Source organism: Sus scrofa, chromosome 17 (genome assembly GCF_054392235.1).
Source record: "Sus scrofa isolate SSC_HxYL_T2T_F1_AM1 chromosome 17, Sscrofa_HxYL_maternal_Yorkshire_Landrace_v2.0, whole genome shotgun sequence".
Lineage (NCBI taxonomy): Eukaryota > Metazoa > Chordata > Mammalia > Artiodactyla > Suidae > Sus > Sus scrofa.
This window is the reverse complement of record NC_139399.1, coordinates 67,376,660-67,397,518: the sequence shown is the minus strand read 5'-3', so window position 1 is coordinate 67,397,518 and position 20,859 is coordinate 67,376,660. Positions and strand designations below refer to the sequence as shown.

At 55.0% G+C, this 20,859-nt stretch overlaps 1 protein-coding gene across 2 annotated transcripts in view; it reads right to left on the bottom strand.

The window, feature by feature from the left end:
- PHACTR3 (phosphatase and actin regulator 3) overlaps positions 1-20,859 on the bottom strand; it is a 236,223-nt gene that overhangs the window by 197,766 nt on the left and 17,598 nt on the right. The window contains exon 1 of one of the 2 annotated variants that reach the window (XM_005673064.4): positions 16,145-16,716. The exons of the other annotated variant lie outside the window; for it this stretch is intronic. Coding sequence (XP_005673121.2) covers positions 16,145-16,262 — 118 coding nt within the window. The 5' untranslated portion in view covers positions 16,263-16,716. Of the gene's footprint in view, positions 1-16,144; positions 16,717-20,859 lie in introns of those variants that run through there. 2 annotated transcript variants of the gene reach the window in all.

Below are 20,859 nucleotides of genomic sequence, written 5' to 3'. Positions count from 1 at the left end.
TTCCTCAGAGCTAGCCTCCTTTGGCCCCTCTGAATATGAGTTGTGGGGAACCTTCCAGAACACTCATGCAACCCCCCCTCCCCAGGCCCACTAGGAGCCAAGAGAAAAGGCACCAATCCGCTCGCACTTTCCATTCTTTGTGTTTGGGCTCATTTGGGGAGAGAACAGAGCGGGCTTTCTCCTGCTCAGAGCTGCAGCCCCACAGCCAAGCGCCCTCCACGCTGCGGGGACCGGCGCGGGGCTTGCTCTCTGTGAAATGCCTAATTCTAGTTTCTAGCCGTCCTTTGCTCGTGCACCGTGTCCCCTGGCCCGTCTCAATGGCGAGCCTTGTCCACAACGAGCACAAAGACGCCCTTGCCCTGGAGCCAAGAGCAGGGAGGCTGCAGCTGAGATGGGGGTGCCTTCCCCGCTGTGACTGGCCCCATTCTTTCCCCCACACTGGGGGCTGACCCTGGCAGGGAGCACGAACGGCTCAGAACTCCTAAGTGCCTCTCTCCTGGCAAGTGGAGAGTGAGTGTAAATAAACCCTGCGGGAGGAACCGGGAGGGAAGCACCATCCCCGGAAAATAGCATTCTGAAATGACCACGTGAAACTTGGAAGCAGAATCCTTAAGAGGTAGGGACTTCCCTGTCACTTGGGGCATTCAAGCAGGGCAAGAGGCTAACAGAGCAGGAATGCCAAGGAAGGGGTGGGGGGAGGCAAGTGATGGATGGACAGATGGATGCATGATAGATTGACAGATGATAACTGATAGATAGGTAGATACAGATGATAAAGAGAGAGAGACAGATGATAGATACAGATAATAGGTAGACAGACAGATAGATATGGATGATAGATAGATAGGGACAAACAGATGATAAAGGGATAGAGAGAAGGTAGATATATGATAGATAATAAATAGATGATAGATTAGATAGAGAGATAAGAGAAGGGAGGGAGGGAAGGAGAAAGGAAGGGAGGGGGAGAGAGACAGAAAGAGTGAAAGAAAAGAAAGGAAGGAAGAAAGAGAGAAAGGGAGAGAGAGGGAAAGGACCGTACTTCTTACATGGGAAGGCTCAGCTGCATCTCAGATGCGAGGTGGGGACCCTGACCAATCCTCCCTGGCTCCTCCCACTTCCGGACGGTGGCTGACAGGACCAGAGCCCGCCCCCAAACTGAAGGAGCATCCCTCTGCTGGGACCCCCAACGTGGTCCCGTCCACGCCTCCCCATCGCTGTCTGGGATACCTTCCTTCTTCCGGGCGCTCACACCAAAACCCTCGGGGTCATCCTTGACTTTTCTCTCTTTCTCTCCCCCCACATGTCCCACCCCTTGGCAAATCCCTGCCTCAAAATACACCCAGACTGTAGCCACTTCTCACCACTTCTGGCTCTACCACTGTCCTGGTTTGATTTCCCCAAGAGCAGAGTGGGAGGTGGACTCAGGGCCATTCATCGGGAAGATGGTTCCAAAAAGCAGGTGTGAGGGAGTGGGGAGCAAGAGAGAGGGAAGGAAAAACCAACTCAGGTACACCTTCAAGGTCATGGCTATAGGCAGTGGGATTTGACTCAGCAAGAACTGCCCACCTGTAGGATGGGACCCTGGGACATTTGCCCCAGGCGTCACTTCAGGATCATCCCTTGGCCATTAACTCCTGCAATGTTCTGGCCCCACCTGTGCTGCGTGGGGGAAGGTCGTGGGGCCTGCAGCTGAGGCCTTGCCCGTGGGCTTCTGTTTGAACAACCACCTGGGTGATGGAGGGGAGCAGGTATGAAGCGAAGCCAATTTCCCTGGTGTAAATGCTCCCACCGTGACCCATCTCAAGTACCAACACGAAATACACAGCTTGAGACATTCCTGAAAATGGAAACACAACAATGGAAAATTCCAACACAAGGCAGCTTCAGCAGATACCTTGTTGCCCATCATATGGACTGAGTTGGAAGCACAACTGAGGGCAGAGGCAGGCTGGTCCAGGGGCATGTGACGCCTGGCACTACAATCTAACTAAGTGCCCTTCTGCTCCTGCCTTTCCCAGCACCGTCTCATCTCTCCACTGTGGGCAGACCAACGCCCTTCCAAGTGTCTGCTCTGAAAACAAAGGCCAAGTCTCCCCCAGAGCCTCCGTGCCTCCTCAAATCCTAACCCCATCCCCCCAAGCCTCTGGTTCCACTGGCCACGGCACCCCCACCCCCATCAGTCACTGCACATCAGCCTCCTTGGTCGCCAACATCCCAGAGCACAGCTACCACAGGACCTTTGCACTTGCCATCCCCCCCTACTGGGAAGGCTATTTTCCATGGTACCGACTATGTCCTTCACTTCTACCTGTCTCTCGGCATAAGCACTGCTCAGTGGCCCTCTGACCACTCCCTCCCACTCCGCTTCCTCCAGCCTGGTGGTGGGGCATTGAAAACTACCTGGCATCACATCATATATCTGTGTATGCTGGCTGCTTCCTCTTGTCCCATGAGACTATCTATTCACTCTTTGAAGGCAGGGACTTCGCAGTTTTTACTGCTAGATCCCCCGCCCCCCAAACAATGACAAGGATAGACCAGTGCCCAGTAAATACTTATTAATGCCTGGCAACCACGAATTCCAGGGAGAAAGTTCAGACTAATTTCATTCTGAAGACCCCTCCTGGCTCAGAACTCCTGGGTCGCTCTTCAAAAGCAGCCCAGCCCTGGTGCCTCGGGTGGGCTGGCCTTGCCCCAGCACAACGCAAGCACACACGGACCTCCCCGTCATCGGCTCTCAGGAAAGCAAGGCTTATATCTGCCCCCACAAAGCAGGGGCACAGGGGCACAGATGCAACGGGCGCCCCACCCTCAAATTCAACCCAGACCCAGAGTCCACCAGCAACAGAGAAACCTCACTGAAAAGCCAGCACCTGCCCAGCAGCTCAGAACAAGGGACCACAGTGTGACTCAGGGGAGGAAGGGGCCACGGGCTCTTCAGATGTCCTGGTGGGAGTGGGCATCCTTATCTACGACAGGTGACAAACCACCCCACAGCTCAGTGGCCTGAAATAATAAGGAGTTCATTGTCCACTTGCTGTGGGCCAGGGGCTTTAGGCTGGGCTCACGGGCTGGATGTGGGGAGGCCGGGCCCACTCCCACAGCTAAGCTCGGCTGGGAGCCGGGCCCGGGCTAGGAATACCCTGGACAGCTCCCTCTCCAGCCCTGTGGGCTGGGGCACCCAGGTCGCGCCACGATGGCTCGCACAACCTTACGTGGCCGGTGACAGGGCTGGACAGAGGCTGCGGGGCTTCCAAGCCCGGGGCCCAGGAGTCACGCTGCGTCACCTCTGCTGCGTTTATTCAGAGCAAGTCTGCGGATGCAAAGGGGCGGGAGGCAGCCTCCCCACCAGAGGAGAGAAGTGATAAAGTCACATGGCACAAGGATGGGGGGGTCAGAGGGAACGAATGTGGCCACCTGTGGAAATAACTTGACTAGTGTTGCCCCCTTTTTATAGGAAGCGGGGGACACAAAGCAGGCAAGTGACTGAGCTGAGGTCACACAGAGTCAGAACTGGAAGCCACACCAGTCTCACCCAGAGGCTTCCCTCTGACCACCCCCTGGAATTCAAGCTCTGACCCTGTCACTGGCCACTGATGTGCCCAGCACAGGTCACTTAGCCTCACTCCACGGGGACAGGGACTCACTCTGCCTGCCCTGTGGGCCGGTGGACAGATGGCTGGCAGGCCAATATCCCCCAGAGCAATGCTAGATAGAGAGGGGTCTGGGGGACACTCAGTCACTCCCAGGGTCCCCTGAGCCTGACCACGCGGGGCAGCATAAGCCTCTATTCGTACGTCAGGGCGATTGCCCGCTTTTCTACCTGATTCCTCGGAGCATCTGCCTCTGACTGTATCCACTGCCCCCTCTCCATCCTCCAAACCTTCCGACCTTCCCCACTGAGGTGCAAAGTCACACACCTGGTGTCGCCCTCACTTCCGCACCGACCCCGCCACTCCCCCCGGTGTGTGTCCTGTGAACCCTGCCTCCATCCGTTCATCTCTGTTACATCTTCCAGGCCCCGTCCACCTTCTCTCTCTCGGACAACTGCAACACACACACACACACATACACACACACCCATCTGTCCCCAAAGCAGCGGCCAAGTGATCTTGCCCAGTCCCAAATCAATCGGCCACCCTCTCTCCTACAACCTTCAATGGCTCCACGTTGCTCACAGAATAAAGACCCAAATCCTTCACGGGGTCTTCGACTCTCCACACAGGCTGGCCTCTGCCATCTCCCCGCCCCTACCACCCCCCCACCCCACCCCCGTGCCCGGTTGGCCCCTGCTCAAACACAACACCCCCCCCACCCCAGGGCCACCACACATGCTGTTCCCTCTGCCTGGAACAGTCATGACCTTCGCCACCACCCGCCCTCCATCACGCTTCATCTGGGTCATCCCCGCTCTTTCAGATTTCATGTCTACACCTCAAGACCTAATTAAAGAGAAAAAAAACCAAGGCAGAGAACAGTAGGGGATGGGGAGGGAGTGCTTCCTTCTGAAATCAAACAGGAGGAGGAAGAGAAGGCAGAGACGCGTTCAGAAAGCATCTCAGAAACAAGACACAGTGGCGGCGGAGGCCAGGAGGTGGCTGGGGGCGCAGGCTGGGGGGCCGGCTTGCACGAAGGATGAAGACCATCAGCGCTCACGGGACACGCGCAGGCAGAGGCCCTGGCCAGACCGCGTCACTTCATCCCGGCCATGACCACAAGGTGTGGAGACTCTTTCATCTTCCCATTTGACAGAAGAGGAGACTGAGGCCCAAAGAAGGGAAACAGACAGCTGGCAAGTAATAGAACAGAGTCCCGATTACACCAACCACCTGACACCGCTTCAGCCTGTCACCTGCCACCACAGAGAGGTCTCCACCTCTGCGTGTGCTGCTTTCCCACCTTCAAAAAACCTGTTTTTAATTTATTTTATTTTATTTCAGCCCCACCCATAGTATATGGAAGTTCCCGGGCCAGGGATCAAATCTGAGCTGTAGATGTGACCCAGGTACAATCAGCAGGGCCGGGCTTCTAGCCTGGCTGCAAGGCCAGCTCAGAGACACAGTGGCTCCAAGGTCCCGACTGTGACCGCCTGTGGCTTTTATAAAGGATGAGGCTGGGTGACAGCAGGGCACACACACATACACACATATGCACACACACGCACACATACCATGACTCACTCATCCCCTGCTCCAGCCACCTGCTGACTTCAGCCCGTAAACTCCCCAAGCTCCTTTCTGCCCCCTGGCTTTTGCACGGCTGTTCTCTGCCAACACACCTTTCCCCCCCACTCAGCCTGGTTCATGCCATCCACCTTTTGGGCCTCAACTCACGGCCCCAGACACCTTGCCTCAGTGCCTGCAGCCAACCAGCCCCTTCACAGCCCCAGACATCCCCTTCTGCCTCCCCCGAGAGGGGCTGGCATCAGAGCCCATGCCCCTGAGACAACCCCTGGGGCAGGGCCTCCACCACAGCCACAGCCACACGGGATCAGAGCCACATCTGTGACCTCTATCACAGCTCACAGCCATGCCGGATCCTTAACCCACTGAGCGAGGCCAGGGATCGAACCCGCGTCCTCAAGGATATGAGTTGAGTTCATTACTGCTGAGCCACGATGGGAACTCCAACTCACCTTTTTTCCACCCAGGCTCCCACACACCCCCTCCAACCAGCACTGGCTCCTGGGACCTCGCCCTGGGCCCTATTAACTGGGCCCCCGCAGCCTCTGGACCAAAGAGCTCACCAAGCAAGATGTAGCCATCAGCTCCGCCCGGGTCAGAAAAAGGAAACAGAAAAACGAAAGTGATTGGAATCTCTATTTCCTATGAGCAAACAGCTGCTCTGTGCTAATATCCTCCTGGAATAAACGGTTATTAGTTAATTTAAAAAACCACAGAAACCAATTATTAACAAATTTGTAGGCTTATTTTTAGCCACGAGAATTACTGATCAGTTGCCCTCTCTGCCTGTTCATCTGCTCCAGGAATTTCCAACAGGGCAAGGCCATGTAACCTAACCAGTATGCTTCGCTGGTGTTGCCTATTTGGGGAGTTTTTCCCCACAATTTTACTTTTTCTTATGGGTATGTGGGAAAAGGAACAAGAAAGCGTTGCTGGGGGTCATGGACTTAAAGTAAAACCAGTGATTCCTTTGCATCCACTGTGAGAAAAAGTCTGTTCTGGAGCTGAAGACAGAAAGTGGACAAGACCTATCTTTATAGAGGAAAAAGATGCAAATATGTTTAACAGAAAGTGGAAAGAGCTGGAAAAATACGAGAGGAAAGTCATCCCATTAAAATATCAAGGCTGGTGTTCCCTGCTGGCCTAGCAGTCAAGGACCCAGCATTGCCACTGCCGTGGCGTGGGTTCTATCCCTGGCCCAGGAACTTCCGCATGCTGCAGGCATGGCCCAGAAATCAAATAAGATGTCAACACTATTTGCAACAAGGATCTTAAGGAAAAGACAGGTACCATCAGATTCCAGGGGAGACACACAGAGCCCTCATACCTTCCACCCAGAGCCCCTGTCCAGGAGAAAATAGGGCTTAGTCTGTTCCATGTTGGGTGTTAGTAAAAGTTCCCCGTTACCCTTCCCACTGAAAAGATGAGATAAATTAATAAATTATCCCCGAATCTTTCGTTATTTGACATTAAGGTGGAAGCAGCTCGTTGCAAGAGTTGAGGGGGAAAGGAGTGGAAGGACAGGTGGCTGTCAGCCTCACCAGCCACACGCCCACCGTCCCGAGCCCAAAGCCGACATCAAGGAGCCCGGGGACTGCAGTCAGCTCAGGGCGGCCACAGCCTCATGTCCCAGCTTTGTCCTTGACCTCTGACTTGGGTCAACTATACCACCCCTGCATTCTGGCTCCCCCAGCTCAGCTCCCCGACTAGGAAGAGGAGCCCCCAGGGCACCAGCCACCCCTCGAACCAGCTTCAGAGCTATGCAGGGGTAGGGTGGGAGAGTGCTACAGGGCTGCCCGATTTCCCCCAGCAGGAGTGACCTCAGGCCAGAAGGGACCTTTCTTTCAATATCACAAGGCACCAGTGGGAACCATGGACTTCTGGGAGCCTCAAACTGAAGCAGGACTGCCCACTGCCATCAGCCGAAATGTTCAGAGGCCCCCAAGAGGCCATAATGACAGGCGGGGGCGCACATCAGCTCCTGGGGACTGGGGTCTCCCTGGGTTCCAGGCACCTTGCTAAACGTTTTACAGAAACCAGCCCCTCAAATCCTCCCACCACCCTTCCAGGCAGGGACATTGTTCGGTCGGCGGGAACCACGGGTCAGAGATGTTCAGCGGAGCCAGAAAAGCCTGCAGATTCAGGTGACACCAAAGAGTCCATGCACCTGCCAGCTCCCCTCAAGATCTTGTCTGTTGGCCTCCCACGGTCAAGGCCTCACCATGGTAGAGGCAGCAGGAGATTCTAGTGTGAATGTGACCAAGCCCCTCACCCCCAGGAGCTTGGTCTATGAAGGGAAAAAAGCCTTGACCATAAACTGGCCATGTACCCACTCTAATAGAACTGGGCAGAAACGAGGGCCCCAGACCTAACAGTCTCCGTGCATGTCCCCCACAGCCATGGGACACCATCACTGGGTCCAGGAAGATGAGGACCCACGTGGAGAAGAGCCACCTGGCTGAGCCCAGCCTAGATGGCGGACCTGCCCACCTGCAGAGAGCAGAGGAGAGGGCGCTCGGGGCGGTGGCATGGGGGTCCAGAAGCCGCCTTTGCAGCAGCAGAGGACAAACTGGATGCCACACAGAAGGAGGCCCATGCGGGAGGCCTGGTACTTATCATATACGCGTGCTGTCTCTTCACTGGTCCAAGTGGTGTAAGCCGCCAGCTTCCGGGACAGGCAATCGTCTTCACATCACCCCACGCCATGCTCCCTACGAAGCCAAGATGATGACATAGGACCGCACTCCCCCCTTTTGCCGAAATCCACAGCCGCACCCATGTCTCCTCAATGGAGAACCACTGCTGCTTTATCGGTATTGTAAGCCCATCTTCTTTTGCTGACAAATATACCTGATTGAAAGGAGGACCACATGCCACCATGGAGAATTTATCCTGGTCACCTGGGATTTAACAGGAAAACAAGAAGGTGGCCGGCGCCCCGTGGACCCCACAGAGCTGCTCAGCTGAGACGGCCCTGATGCTGGGCCAGCTCTGCACCGAGGACCCTGCTGACAAATTGGGGCCAAGGTCAGCAGTGACGTGACTCATGTGACTGCGGAAACAGTCACCCCACAGTTAAATGTTTTCCTGCCAAAGGGAAGCAGAAAGATCATTTTTGGCAGATCTTCCTGACTTTATTTAAATCCCCTGAGCGAGCAATTACAAGGCAAAAATTCTGTCTGCACATGGATACAAACTTCCAAGAAGAGAGACCGATAAATTAAGTAATGACAATACAACTCATTAGTAAGAGTGTTAAGACCAAAGGCAACTTTAACAAAGTGTCACATTTTAAACAACTGCATAGCAATGTGTAATAAATATATTTCTTAAATCTATAGCCACAGCTCCCACCCGCCACTCGGATCCTGGCAAATTCATTCTCTGACTGCTGACGCATCCATGTCAAAGTCTACTTATGTCGTGCCCACGAGACAAGTACGTTGCCAAGCTACCCATCCAAACGACTCCCTTTAGCAAACAGGGACACCCGCCCCAACCCATTAAAGGTGGACCTTCAGCAGCTCTGCCCACCGCTGATTCTCTGCCATCACCTTGTCTGACTTTCAAGAAATAAATCTTGTCCTAGTGGCCATTCTAGTTAAATGAACTGGGAAATTGAGCTGTGCCTGTGTGTTTACACAATTACAGATATGTATGCCTGTATGGGATAGATTGCTTGAACCAGGAGTGGGATAAACACGTGTTATCTGTTTCATCTAAAGCACAGACAGCTTTCCTGTAAGATGCTTAACAAAGCCAGTTAAGGATGGGCTGTGCAGAGTGGGTGGGGCAGCCAGGATGAGCACGCAGAGTGAATGGGTGGGGCACACAGAATGGGTGGGGCATAAAGGTTGGAGGGGTCAGACTGGGTGGGGGCACATAGGGTGGGCGGGGCAAAGAGAGCAGGACATACAAGGTGGGTGGGGCATACAGAGTAGGCGGGGCAGAGTGGGTGGGACATAAAGAGTGGGTGGGTCAGTGGGTGGGGCTATGGCGTGGGTGGAGCTTACAGAGTGGGTGGGCATAAAGGGTGGGTGGGGCAGGGTGGGGGGGCATACGGAGTGGGCCAGGCATCAGACTCACCTGGATTCAAACTCCCCTTCACATGTGCCCGGGCCCTCTGGCCCTCTGACGCTCCCTCGAGGATTTGGAAGAAGAGTCACTAAAAGGAAGTAAGATGCCCCAGGCATAACGCAGCGCTGACAACAAGCTCCTTTTCACTCCATCCACTGATAATTTACCAAACTGTTAGCTATGTGAGGGTCAGTCCTGCTCTCGGGATAAATGGTATTAAATAATGTGACGTTCAGGTTCAAGTCACACGTCCTAGTCCAAACTTTAATTTCATGGTAAAAAAATATTTTAAGTATAAAAAGTGGTCCCTGAGACCAACTGCGTGAGATCACCAAGGGTGTCCTGCCGGCCACACGTACCCGCCAGAGGTGCTTGGCTTGGTCAAGCGCTTTGTTTTTAAGTGCGGAGGACAGCAGGTGACTCCCTGCTGTCATTCTTCTTCCCCAGTTCTTTCAGACTGGTTAGGAGTGGCCGTGAGCATACCCAAAACAACCAAAAAAAAAACCCAACCAAGCAAACCCCCCACTTCGAGGCCCCTGCATTTGGGACTGACACCCTCTGGCCAAGGACACATAGGCAGATGTCACTGGGTGGAGCTCCCAGGAAAGCAAGCTCAGAACTCAGCAGCTGGATCCCCCACACCCGTCACCACCCCCTTCTTCCTGCCTAGAAAGTGCACTGGTTGCTGGAGCTGCAGCAGCCACCTTGTCCCCTTACGCCTGCAAGGAAACGGCAGCATCACCAGGGTGCTGTCCACGCTTCTGGTGAAAGTAAAGTAACCAGTGCTTTTCAGGTTTTCGACTACATGCAGCCAAATCAGTCCCTACGTGACAAACCTGCCAATATTTTAAAATCACATTTCACATAAAAATCTGGATTTCCAGCATCTCTCTTAAAAGAAGGGTGATCTGCCCCCCACACACAGCATCTACTTCCTGCTGGCAACGACAGCTCCGTGCAAGGTCCCCCTCCCAGACTTGGCCATGTTCAAGGCTCCCGGCCCCTGTAGACACTGCAGTTGAGGGCCTGGGTCAAACCATGTTACAGTACATGGAACAGATTCCAGCTCTCCAATTCAATAATAAGAATTCTCGGACCCGCTGATAAACATTATTTATATTCAAATTGTTTCCTTTTGCCTGTTCCTTGACATATGCCATCCACGCCATAAAGGAGGCTCTGGTTGAAGCATAGGTGAAGGGCCTGGAACATTCCCAGCCTCCATACCCACAGGCTGCCACGGGTGGTCCGGCCACGCCACAGGTCTAGTGTTAAAATGACTCACCTTTGAGACAGGCTCCCTAAGAGCTCACAAACTCATAAAGTGACACACACACACACACATTCAAATCCTCTTTCGAGACCGCCAATGTGCTCTTTAATACCTTAGAGAAGGTGGGAAGACTCTAGAAGAAATGTAGTCAGGGGTGAGGCAGGACTGGGGGCCAAGGGGCAGCGTCTGATGGATGGAGAATGGATGGACGGACCCGGAGTTGGGGTAGGTCAGGGAGGAAGGCTGTGGGGGCAGAATGTTGCTTATGAGAAAGTACCAGTGAGGTCGGGAGCCAAGGGCTGTGTGGGAAGAGGCGGGGAGAGCCACCCTGTCCACACAGCAGGCTGCGGCAGCTGCCCTCTGGGTAGACCAGAGTCAGAATCAGAACCAGAACCCTCCTCCTCCTCTCGCCACCGTTCCTGAGAACAGACCCCTGGCTGGCACCATTCTGAGATACCGAGGGGTCTGGTTCCCCAAGTCCTCGCTGGGCTCCAGCCAGGTCCACACAGCACTAACCCACATTTCACAGGTGGAGGCAGTGAAGCCCAGAGAAGCTGACCCACTTGGCCCTGGCCCAAACCAGTTGGAGGAGGGGCTGCAGGTCAAAGAGGTGGCGCCAAGAAGAAGCAAAAATGAAATTTAAAAAGCACGAGCAAAGCGACTCAGGACTCCAGAAAGGACAGTTGGAGGAACAAAGCCAGGAAGAACCACGCCAAGGAGAAAGCAGGCTGGTGACTGCCTCGTCACCCCCCTGCGCAGGGTCACCCTTCAATGGTTCAGGCACGGGGATGGCCAAGCCTGGAGTCTGGGCTGGGGCTGAGTCTGTGTGCCTGTCTGCCACTCAGGAGTGGAGGGGCTGCTCCGATCCGCTCCTCCCTCCCTGGGCCGTGAGCACAGGTGGCCCTGCCCCTGCAGAAAGTCGTGGCTGCAGCCTCCTTCACCCTGACCTCCCAGCCGCTCCCGGGATGTCGTGGAGCTGCTTTATCCACAGAGGCCCCGTCCAGCTGCCTGGCCAGCCCCAGGCCTCACTGGCTAAGATGCTGTGCTTGGTGGCTGGCTCCACGGATGCTTCCTGAGACCTCCGGTGGACCAAGTCTGTGCTGGGCTCTTAGCCTAGGGGGATGGGGGTAGGGCACAGCAGTCCACTGAGAAGGGCACCAGAGTCCCAGGTGGTGTCAGGTACCGTGAGCAGATCGGGAGGCAGGGAAGCTGCTTCGTCTCATCAGGTGAACACGGATGGCCTCCGAGGAGGTAACATCAGCCTTGGACCTGAGCAGGGGTCAAGCAGGACACAGGTCTGGAGCTCAGGGGCCAGACAGGTCAAGGCAGGACCCCCATGAACACACCCCCCCACAGATGTTGTCTACAGAGACTGAGACCATGGCTGAGGACAGGCTCAATGGCTCCCCTGGTGTGGTCACCTGACCAGCTCCATCAGCATCCCGTGGTCACTTGTTAGACCCACACAGGACGGGCACCCACCACAGACAGGCTGAATCAGAAACGTTGGATTGGGGGGTTAACGAGCCTTCCTGGTGACTGTGATACACGTGGAATGAAAGAGCTGCATCAGTGGTTCTCTGGGGAGATTCTGCCCCCAGGGGACACTTGGCAACATCAATGGTCACAACTGGGGGCTGGAGTGCTACTGTTGTCTGGGGGACAGAGGCCAGGGATGTGGCCATACACCCTCCAGGGAACAGGATGGCCCCGAGATAGAGAAGGATCCCGTTGCAAATGTCAGCGGTGCCGAGGCTGAGAAACCCGGGCTAGATCAAAGGGTCCCCCGTCTACTTACACAGCAGAACCTTTAAAAAGACAAATTGCAAGCCCCCAAGGAAACATTCTAAAGAGGTGTCTCCGGTGACTCCTGGCTCTGTTTCTGGTCCAGAGCAGAACCTGTCCCACAGCCAGAGAGCTAATGGAACAAGAGGAAGCAAAATGCCTTGCGAGTATGAACTCCTTGGGGATGCGATCCCGAGTTATCTTTTTTGGGGGGGCCACACCCGCAGCATGCTGAAGTTCCCGGGCCAGGGATCAAACCCAAACCACAGCAGTGACAATGCCGAATCCTTAAGCCACCAGGGACTCTCCGAGTGATCTTTTAAAAATTTTAAGTTTTGGGGAGAATCCTAACCATGCATGTGTGGACAGAGTAAGGATTTGCTGGGAGGAATCCTGTTAAACAGCAGCAGAGGGAACCATGAGCAGAGCGATGACGAGGAGAGAGCAGCAGGGCTGGCCCTTGGGGAAAGTCCTTCAACCCTGCCATGCAGTCCATGGTCGCAGATGTGGCTGCTGAGAGACTTAATACACTAATAAGGCCATGAAAAAGATGCTCACGCTCAGCAGCAAAGGGCCACAAATTAACACAACGAGACACCCCATCACCCTTTGTGCAAGAGAACTCCAGATTGATGACCTCAGGTGTGGGCAAGGCTTTGGAGCGAGGGTGCTCTCAGATTCTGGCGTGTCAACAAACAGTACCTGCTCCAGGAGGGCACAAGATCAGAAAAATTCTAAATGCGAGGCTCCTCTGACCCAGACATGCCCTACAGGAAATTCACACAGGAGCACAAGAAGCCTTTGTCTGGATGACCACCACTAGGTGGGTTGGGATGGTAAAACCTGGAAACACAAATATCTAATAGCTCAACTGTGAAAGTAGATTCCTTCAGATACTCTGCAGTTACTAAGAAAGGGAGACAGAGAAATACCCCTCGGCCCCAGTATGAATAGAAGCCCAAACTGAAGAACCTTTCATGCAGTGTGTTACAGCATGCGTTTTCTTAAATGGCTTTTCCCAAGAACCTGTGGATAGAAATATACAGGGAGGGAGTTCCTGTTGTGGCCCAGTGGTTACAAACCCACCAGTACCCATGAGGATGCAGGTTCAATCCCTGGCCTCACTCAGTGGGTTAAGGATCTGGTGTTGCCGTGAGCTGTGGAGGAGGTCACAGACTTAGCTCAGATCCCGAGTTGCTGTGAGTGTGGTGTAGGCTGGCAACAGTGGCTCCAATTCGACCTCTAGCCTGGGAACTTCCATATGCTGTGGGTGCAGCGTTAAAGAAAAAAGAGCAAAAAAACCCCAAAACAAATAGGGAGAGGCCCAGCGGCCCCACCAAACTCATCACAGAGGTAACCTCCAGGGAGTGAGAGAAAAGAAAGTCGCCGCTTCCTTTGCCCACAACATTCTGAGTTTTTTATTGCCGGAATATTGATGCCTTAAACATGCATTTTGTGAGGGAAGGGAGTAAACGTACTTTGGGGCTGTTTTATCGAAGCCATAGACTCGAGACAGGAGGTGGTGACTCTGCACCAGATTCCTGCACAGCTGGCACCCCAGCTTCTCATTTCAGGAGCAGCTCTTTAGAGCAGCAGGCAAACGAATGGGAGCAGACCTACGGGGACAGCAAGCTGAAGGACGGGGACTTAGGCTGGCACGGTAACTAACGGACAAGATCGGATTCTCCAAAACCCCCAGGTAATGGGCACCATGAGAAGACCTCATCAAGAATGACTAGGAGCAGACCTTCTCGAGCCATTTGGAAAAGAATTTTTAAATGCCCAAACAGAAGCATGCACTGCCTCGTAAAGAAGTGAGTCCCCCATCGAAAGAGGTATGCAAGCACTCACCAAGCCAACCGGAGCAAGGCAGTTGTAGAAAATGCTCCCCTAACCCACCCTTCCCGCTTCAAGCTCCCAGGTTGCTTCCAACTTGATTCTAATTCCCTTCCCACCAGAACTCCTCCGCTTGACACAATCCTTAAATACTTCATTGATTGATGCTTTTTAGTAAGGTTCTACCACTCCCTGAATTATATATACTGGAGACTTCACCTCAGGCACCTGCTCTCTGGGTCCCATTTTGAGCATCTGAACCAGAGCCTAACTCAGGCTTCCGTCCTCCCATGCACCACTTAATCATGGCCATCCAAGCCCATCTACCTCTCGCAGGTGGACCGGCACCAGCCACCTGCCAAGCCCTCTGTTCCCGCCCACAGAGACATCAACTCACAGACAGCCAAAAAGCCAAATCCTCCATAATTCCCGTTTCAAGTTTGCTTCCTTTTTCCTGCCAGGGAGACAAAAGGAGCTGAGAAGGATTCTCTCGTGTGACGAGCCACTCAACGTCCATAATTGGAACAATCATGGAAGTGCATCTCCAACACAGGGAAAACCAATCCATCATGGAGTGCTGAAGGCTTAATCCCCCATTTCTAATAAAAGGATTAATTAAAGCCTGAAGGATCTGCTTTATGGCAGCCTCCGCTTGAAACTCCAAGGAAATTAACTTGCCCTCCCAGATATATATTAAAAAAAAAAAAAAAAAAAAAAAGCCAGGGATTTCCTCCAGCTGGTACCTTACTTTGACCAAGGGACACTGTGTCAATAGTCCTAACAAAGAAATCTCACAAGCCTTGCCTGGGTTTATTGTTTAAAATTTCAGATCGGGCCCTGGCGCCCACAGAGCTGCCTTTAACGGGTCTTTCCCTGCAGTTAAATAGCGAAGCTCCCCTGTGTTCCAGGAAGTAAAGGAGTCCCTCCCCACAAAGCCGGACCACCCCAGCCCCAGGGGGCATCTGGAGTTTGAAGCCCACCCTTTAACCGTCATCAAGTCCCAACGCGGGGGGGTCGGTGCCTTGCCCTGCGAGAGAATGAGTCCGCAAAGGAAGGATGGTAAGAGCAACTTATGGTCAAAGCAGAACCTGGGAAGAAGGGGCCCTGTGCTTCTCTGCCCTAGGAATGGAGTCCGGTGGCTTGAGACCAAAACACCAGCTTTGATTCTTTTTTTGAATCCTACATTTCAGAAGCTCAGACTTCTCCCTGTGAAGTGAAAATTGCCTTCTGGTGGAGAAAGGTTTTAATGATCACTTTGCTTCCTGCGTCTCCATGGTGACTGGGCGCACAGCCCACCCCCTCTTGCTTTATTAGGCCTTTCTTCCTCTCTGGAAAGTAATCAATCAAGCCATATAGACGCCTTTGTGACCGGATTTATCACCTAAACAATCGACGCTGCCGTGGGGGTGGGGGAGTGGATGAAGTCCATAGCATTTAATGAAACCCGGCTCCGTCCTGGCGCACGCCCTGCATCTCCCCGTGGCAGTTCTGCTAGCACACCTGTCCCGGGAGGCGGGCGGGCGCGCCCAGGTGAGCCAGGCCGGCCGAGTCGGGCGGCCCGCGAAAGCCCCTCTGCGCGGTGGCCGCAGGAACGCTGCCCTGCCGGTGCGGGGACGCCCCAGCCGGGCCGCCCGGGCCACCGAGCCGGGGCCGGTGGGAGGGAGGCAGAGCTGGGAGCCAGCCCTGGCGGAGGCGGCCGCAGGTCTGACTCTTGTCCTCCAGCGGGTCAGCACCCAAAGGAGGGAAGCCCCTCGAAGGGGACAGCAGAGCCCGCACGGAGGGCAGATGGAGAGCCTCGGCTCTGCCCGGGGAACCGGTTCTTCCCCGGACAAAGGGCTCCGCCGCCTTCCTGGGAGCCTGAGCGCCCGGGTCCTGCCGCGGCTCCCCAAATGCGGACCCGGGCGCGGAGCAGCCCCGGGGACGTGCGCCCCGCGCCCCCTACCCCGGCCTTCCCCTCTCGCCCGGCCGCCCCCGCCCGCCCGGTTACCTGGGTTCTCCCTGGCGTCAGCAGAGGAGGTGGCCGAGGAGTCGGTGAGGACGCTGGGGTCACTCTGCGAGCGGCCCCGCGACACGAGGCAGCCGCTCCCGTCCTCCGACGCGGCCATGGGCCCGGCCGGCGAGGGGGCAAGTTGGAGGGAGCCGCGTGGAATCAGAGCATCCGAGGCGGCCAAGGTCACTGGCGAGAGGGCTGGAGGGGTCGTCGTTTTAAAAAGGAAAATCAAAAAGCACAGGAAAAGGGAAGGAGCCGGAGGACGAGGCCGGGGCTGGCTTCAGGGCGCTGAGACAATAGCCTCGCGGCTGCAGCCAGGCACATCCCGGCGTGCGCGGCCTCGCTCTGTTATTTATTCGTGTTTATTCCCATTCTTCAGTCTATATTCCAGGAAAAAAAAAAGTTGAACCAGGAAATAAAAACTTTTTCTTGGCAGTGTTTATTGCATGCTTGGGGCAGGGGGTGATGTCTAGGAATTTCTGGGGGCGCTCCCTCCCCCCACCCCACCCCCCACCCCCCGGGAAAAAAGGAAAAAAGAAGAATCTTTGCTCTTGCAATTGCTTTAATCTGAAAGCTGTTCTTGGAGCATCTGTTGGAAAACATTAGGATTCTCCCATCATGCCGCGCGAGAGGAGCCTGACGTCACGAGAGAGGGGAGTGAGAGCCAGCGTGGTGATGGGGAGGGGGTCTCAAATACCTGAACTGCGCGCTGCCCGCCCTAAGAGAGGTGGGGGGGCTGAATCCTGAGTAACGAACCGCCCCCCCCACCCCCGCCACCGCAGTCGCCTCGCTGTAGAAGCTCTAGAGATGAGAATCCCACATCGCACTGCCTCCCCCCTCCCCGGCTGGAGGGGAGGAGACCCTGAGGGTGCCTCCCTTGGGGGCAGGGCCTGGGCTCAGCAGCTCAGGGCAGCGGTTCCCGGCCCTTCCTCTCTTGGGGGCTTGGAGGCCAGTGGGTCCTGCAGCCCGGACTCCACCTGGGATGGGGGTGGGGCCCTCCGGAGCTTTGTCCCCGCCCACCACGTCCGCCTCCCCACAGCCCTCCCCTTGCCCCCACCTCCCCAGGCCCTCGGCCCCTTGCCTGGGAGAAGAGTGCTTCCTGGGAGGCCGCCCCGATTCCTTGATGGAGTTGATGAGGCCAGCCAAGGGAGGTGACACCCCCTAGGGCTGCCACTTACAGAGGTTCCCCCAAGGTGCTACTGAGCAATTCTCACCATTGGAGATGGTGCTGTGGGGGGAGCAGAGGCAACTCCCTGGTCTCCAGCAAAGGCACAGGACAGGAGGGCAGCGAGGAAGAGAAAAGCCCAGTAAAGGGCAGAGAGCGAGGACACGGCTGTGGAGCTGTGTCACACAGCCAGAGGCCCGGATGGCAGGGCCGCAGGGACGCTGGGGGAGGGCGTGCCTGGCCCCGGACTTGCTGTGCAGAGGAGCTCCAATAGGCAGGACCCCGGCTCTGCCCATCCAGGTACCCCAGGGGCGGGCGCTGCTCTCAGCCCCACTGCCAGTGCCACTATGGGTGATGAAACCAAAGGGAGCCCGGAGAAGGAGCCTGCCAGGGGTCCCGCAGCTGAGCAGGGGCTGGGGGCTTTCCTGGGGCTGCTGCTTCCTGTCCAGTCAGCATCTAAAGCAGGGCCTGGGGGCAGGGGGAGCCCCTGGCAGGGATGGGTACACCCCAGTCAAAAGCCAAGGGCAGAACTGAGATGTGGGGAAACAGCGAGGGTGCTCCCTCCCCACGGAGCTTTGGGCTCTTAGCAGCGGTGCCCTTGGGAAAGCCAGCCTCCCTCCCCTCCCTCCCGTCCTTCCTTCCAGCCACCCCCAGAGCCTAGTGTGTCCTGGGCACCGTGTCGGGCGTTCGAGTCCAACAGGGAACATACGCAGAGAGACCCAATAGGTCTTCCAGGTGGTGGGGAGGAGGGAACAGAGAACAGTCTCCAAGAAATCAATAGATGTCCCCCCAAAACATTTCATTACAGGTATCAATATACACCGTGAGAGAGATGCCAGTGAGACATTTTATGCCATCACCCCCACCTCAGAGGCGAGGGCAACTCAGGTGAACGCACCTGCCCAAGGCAGGGCCCAAGTGGTCTCCAAGTGTGTCCTCAGGTGGCCCCCAAGAGCCATGCAGAGTCCAGGCCCCACAATAGGCAGGTCTCAGAATGCCCCCCAACCACCGTCAGTGCCTCGAGCATCCCGATGAGAAAGCCTTCGGCTGACCCAGCCAGCGGCAGATACAGAGATGGGCCAGCAGTGGTGGGGTGGGGGGCAGGGGCCAATGGCAGCCCACAGTCATGGGCAATACCCCTTAATGCCTTGTCTGCGCACCACCTAAGACCACTTCCAGTCCCTTGGGAAGGATGGCCTACACGACTAGGGCCATTCACTTGCTCCCCAAAAGCATATGGCGGGGTTAAAGGCATCAAAAAAGATAAGACCTAGAATTTGCTCCAGAAGCTCAGGTGGAGTTGTGGGGAGCAGGGGGACAGAAGACAAGGGGGACGACCACAATTTAGTTCCTAAACACATATGCGAGCACAGTGTGCGTTTGTTTGAGCTGGGGAGGGATGCAGCTGGTCGTTTTATTTTTCTCTGGCTTGGAAATGTTCCATAATAGAAAGAGTTTTCAGGTCTAAAAAAATTAGTGCCCCCACCTCTACTGATCAATGGCCCGGTACACGGCCTGCAGGAGACACGGTGGCCTCCCAAGTCACCCACCCCCGCCCCCCAACCAGGGCCAGCTGGAGGCCTGGGACGATTTGGCCCGAAGGTGTGTGGAAGGCTGCTGTCCGCGGGTCCCAGCCCGGAGGAGCCTCGGGGGTGCGGGTGGGGGTGACTTTATGAAAGTCACCAACTGACCCTGCTCAACAAGGCCCCTCCAAGGGTGGGACTGGTCTAGAAGGACACTGCAGAAAGCTTACAGGAACCAACACGCTTCATGATGGCTCCAAACATAGAAATAGCCCACGTGTCCTTCGGCTGATAAGTGGATAAATACAATGAGGTGTATCCATCCAGGGAAACATCCTTCGGCCATAAAAAGGACTAAACTACGGATACCTGCTACAGCATGGATGGACCTGGAAACGACACTGAGTGACAGGAGCGAGCCCCTCCACTATATATATAGTGAGTCCATTTATACATATATATATAAATCAACACAGACAGATAGAGTCATTCCATTACGTGAAATGTCCACAGAGACAGAAGGCAGATTCGTGGTTACCTCGGGTGGGGACACGGGGTCCGGACATGGGGCAGGTCTGCTCATGAGTAAGAGACTTCTTCTTAGGGTCACAGAAATGTTCTAAACGTCTTAAAATGAGACTACGGCGATGGTTTCACCCCTCTGTAGATATACCAAACACCACGGAATTTGACACTTTAAACAGATGAGCTATATGGGAGGTAAATTATTTCAATAAAGCGGTTTCTCAAAATAGGTACCCAGAGGCACCCGGGCTGAGCTTTGGGTGTGAGGAATGGCTGGGTTCTGCCTCGTGCCTCTGCTGAGCATAATCTTACTTAAACCTCTCCTGTCCCTGCCTTGAGCTCTGACTCAGACTGAAGCCCTCCTGGGCATCATCACCCTTCTGGTCCTTGATCAGAAAACCCAAAGCCATCTCCTGACTCTGAGCAGCCCTGACAACCCCCACACAGTCGCCTCAAAGAACTGCAAAGACTGCAAAGTCTGTGAAGTGGGTCCCTTCCAAAAACCCAAAGTGGGGACCGAAAGGGCGGGTCTTCCCTGCCCCGGGCACTCCGGGAGGAACTTGACCGGGAAGGTGACCCTGACCGTGGCAGAGCGACCCCCACACACGGAGACGTCCCCGTCATCAGCAGATAGTGTGGAAAAAGGACCATACAGAGGCCCAGTCCCACCCACAGGCATCTCCAGAGATGCTTTCTGTTTTACACAAAGTACAGATGAAAAATACAAAAATTGTGAATCACTGTTGTACACTTGAAACTTACATAATATTGTACATCAATCATATCTCGATTTTTAAAAGATGCGGATTAATGATCATCCACCAACTGTTTCCTGAGTATCTATTTTGTGGCAAAACTTACAATTTTCCAGGAATACCACAATGAGCCATGTATGATTGGGCCTGAATTCTCAGAGCTCGTGGTCTTGCAGAAAAGACGGGCTCCACAACTAAGCTATCGATCACTCTGCTGATTTCAATGAACACAGAGTGAGAGATGCCCAACCTGGGTGGGTGGAGCGTGGTCTGAGGAAGTGATGCTCTTCCTGAAACTGACGGTTTTGCCGGGATTAATCAGACAAATCAAGGAGGGTGGGGGCCCCAGGCAGAGGGAACCATCTGGGCAAAGGCCAGGAGGGGGAAGCAGCACCGAGAAAAAGCGGCAGAGTCAGGGCCCGGGTGTCAACTAGGCTGGAGAGAGGGGTAGGACTGAGAGAGCACGCAGTGTCTTGTGGTCCTTGTTACAAGGACGTGAAAGCCGAGGCTGGTAGCAGACGTGAACCTCCAGGGGATCCCGCCAGCTGCTGATGGAGACGGACCACAGGAGAGGGAGGAAGCAGGGCGATGGATGGGGAGGCTGGCATGCATCCAGGCAGGAGGGGGGATGCCAAGCAGGCTGGATTCCATGTATTCCCAAGGTGGCCCCAGAGGGTCGGTGATGGGTTGGCTGTGGAAGAATGGAAGAATGGAAAAAACTACAGACAACCCCCTGGTCTCTGC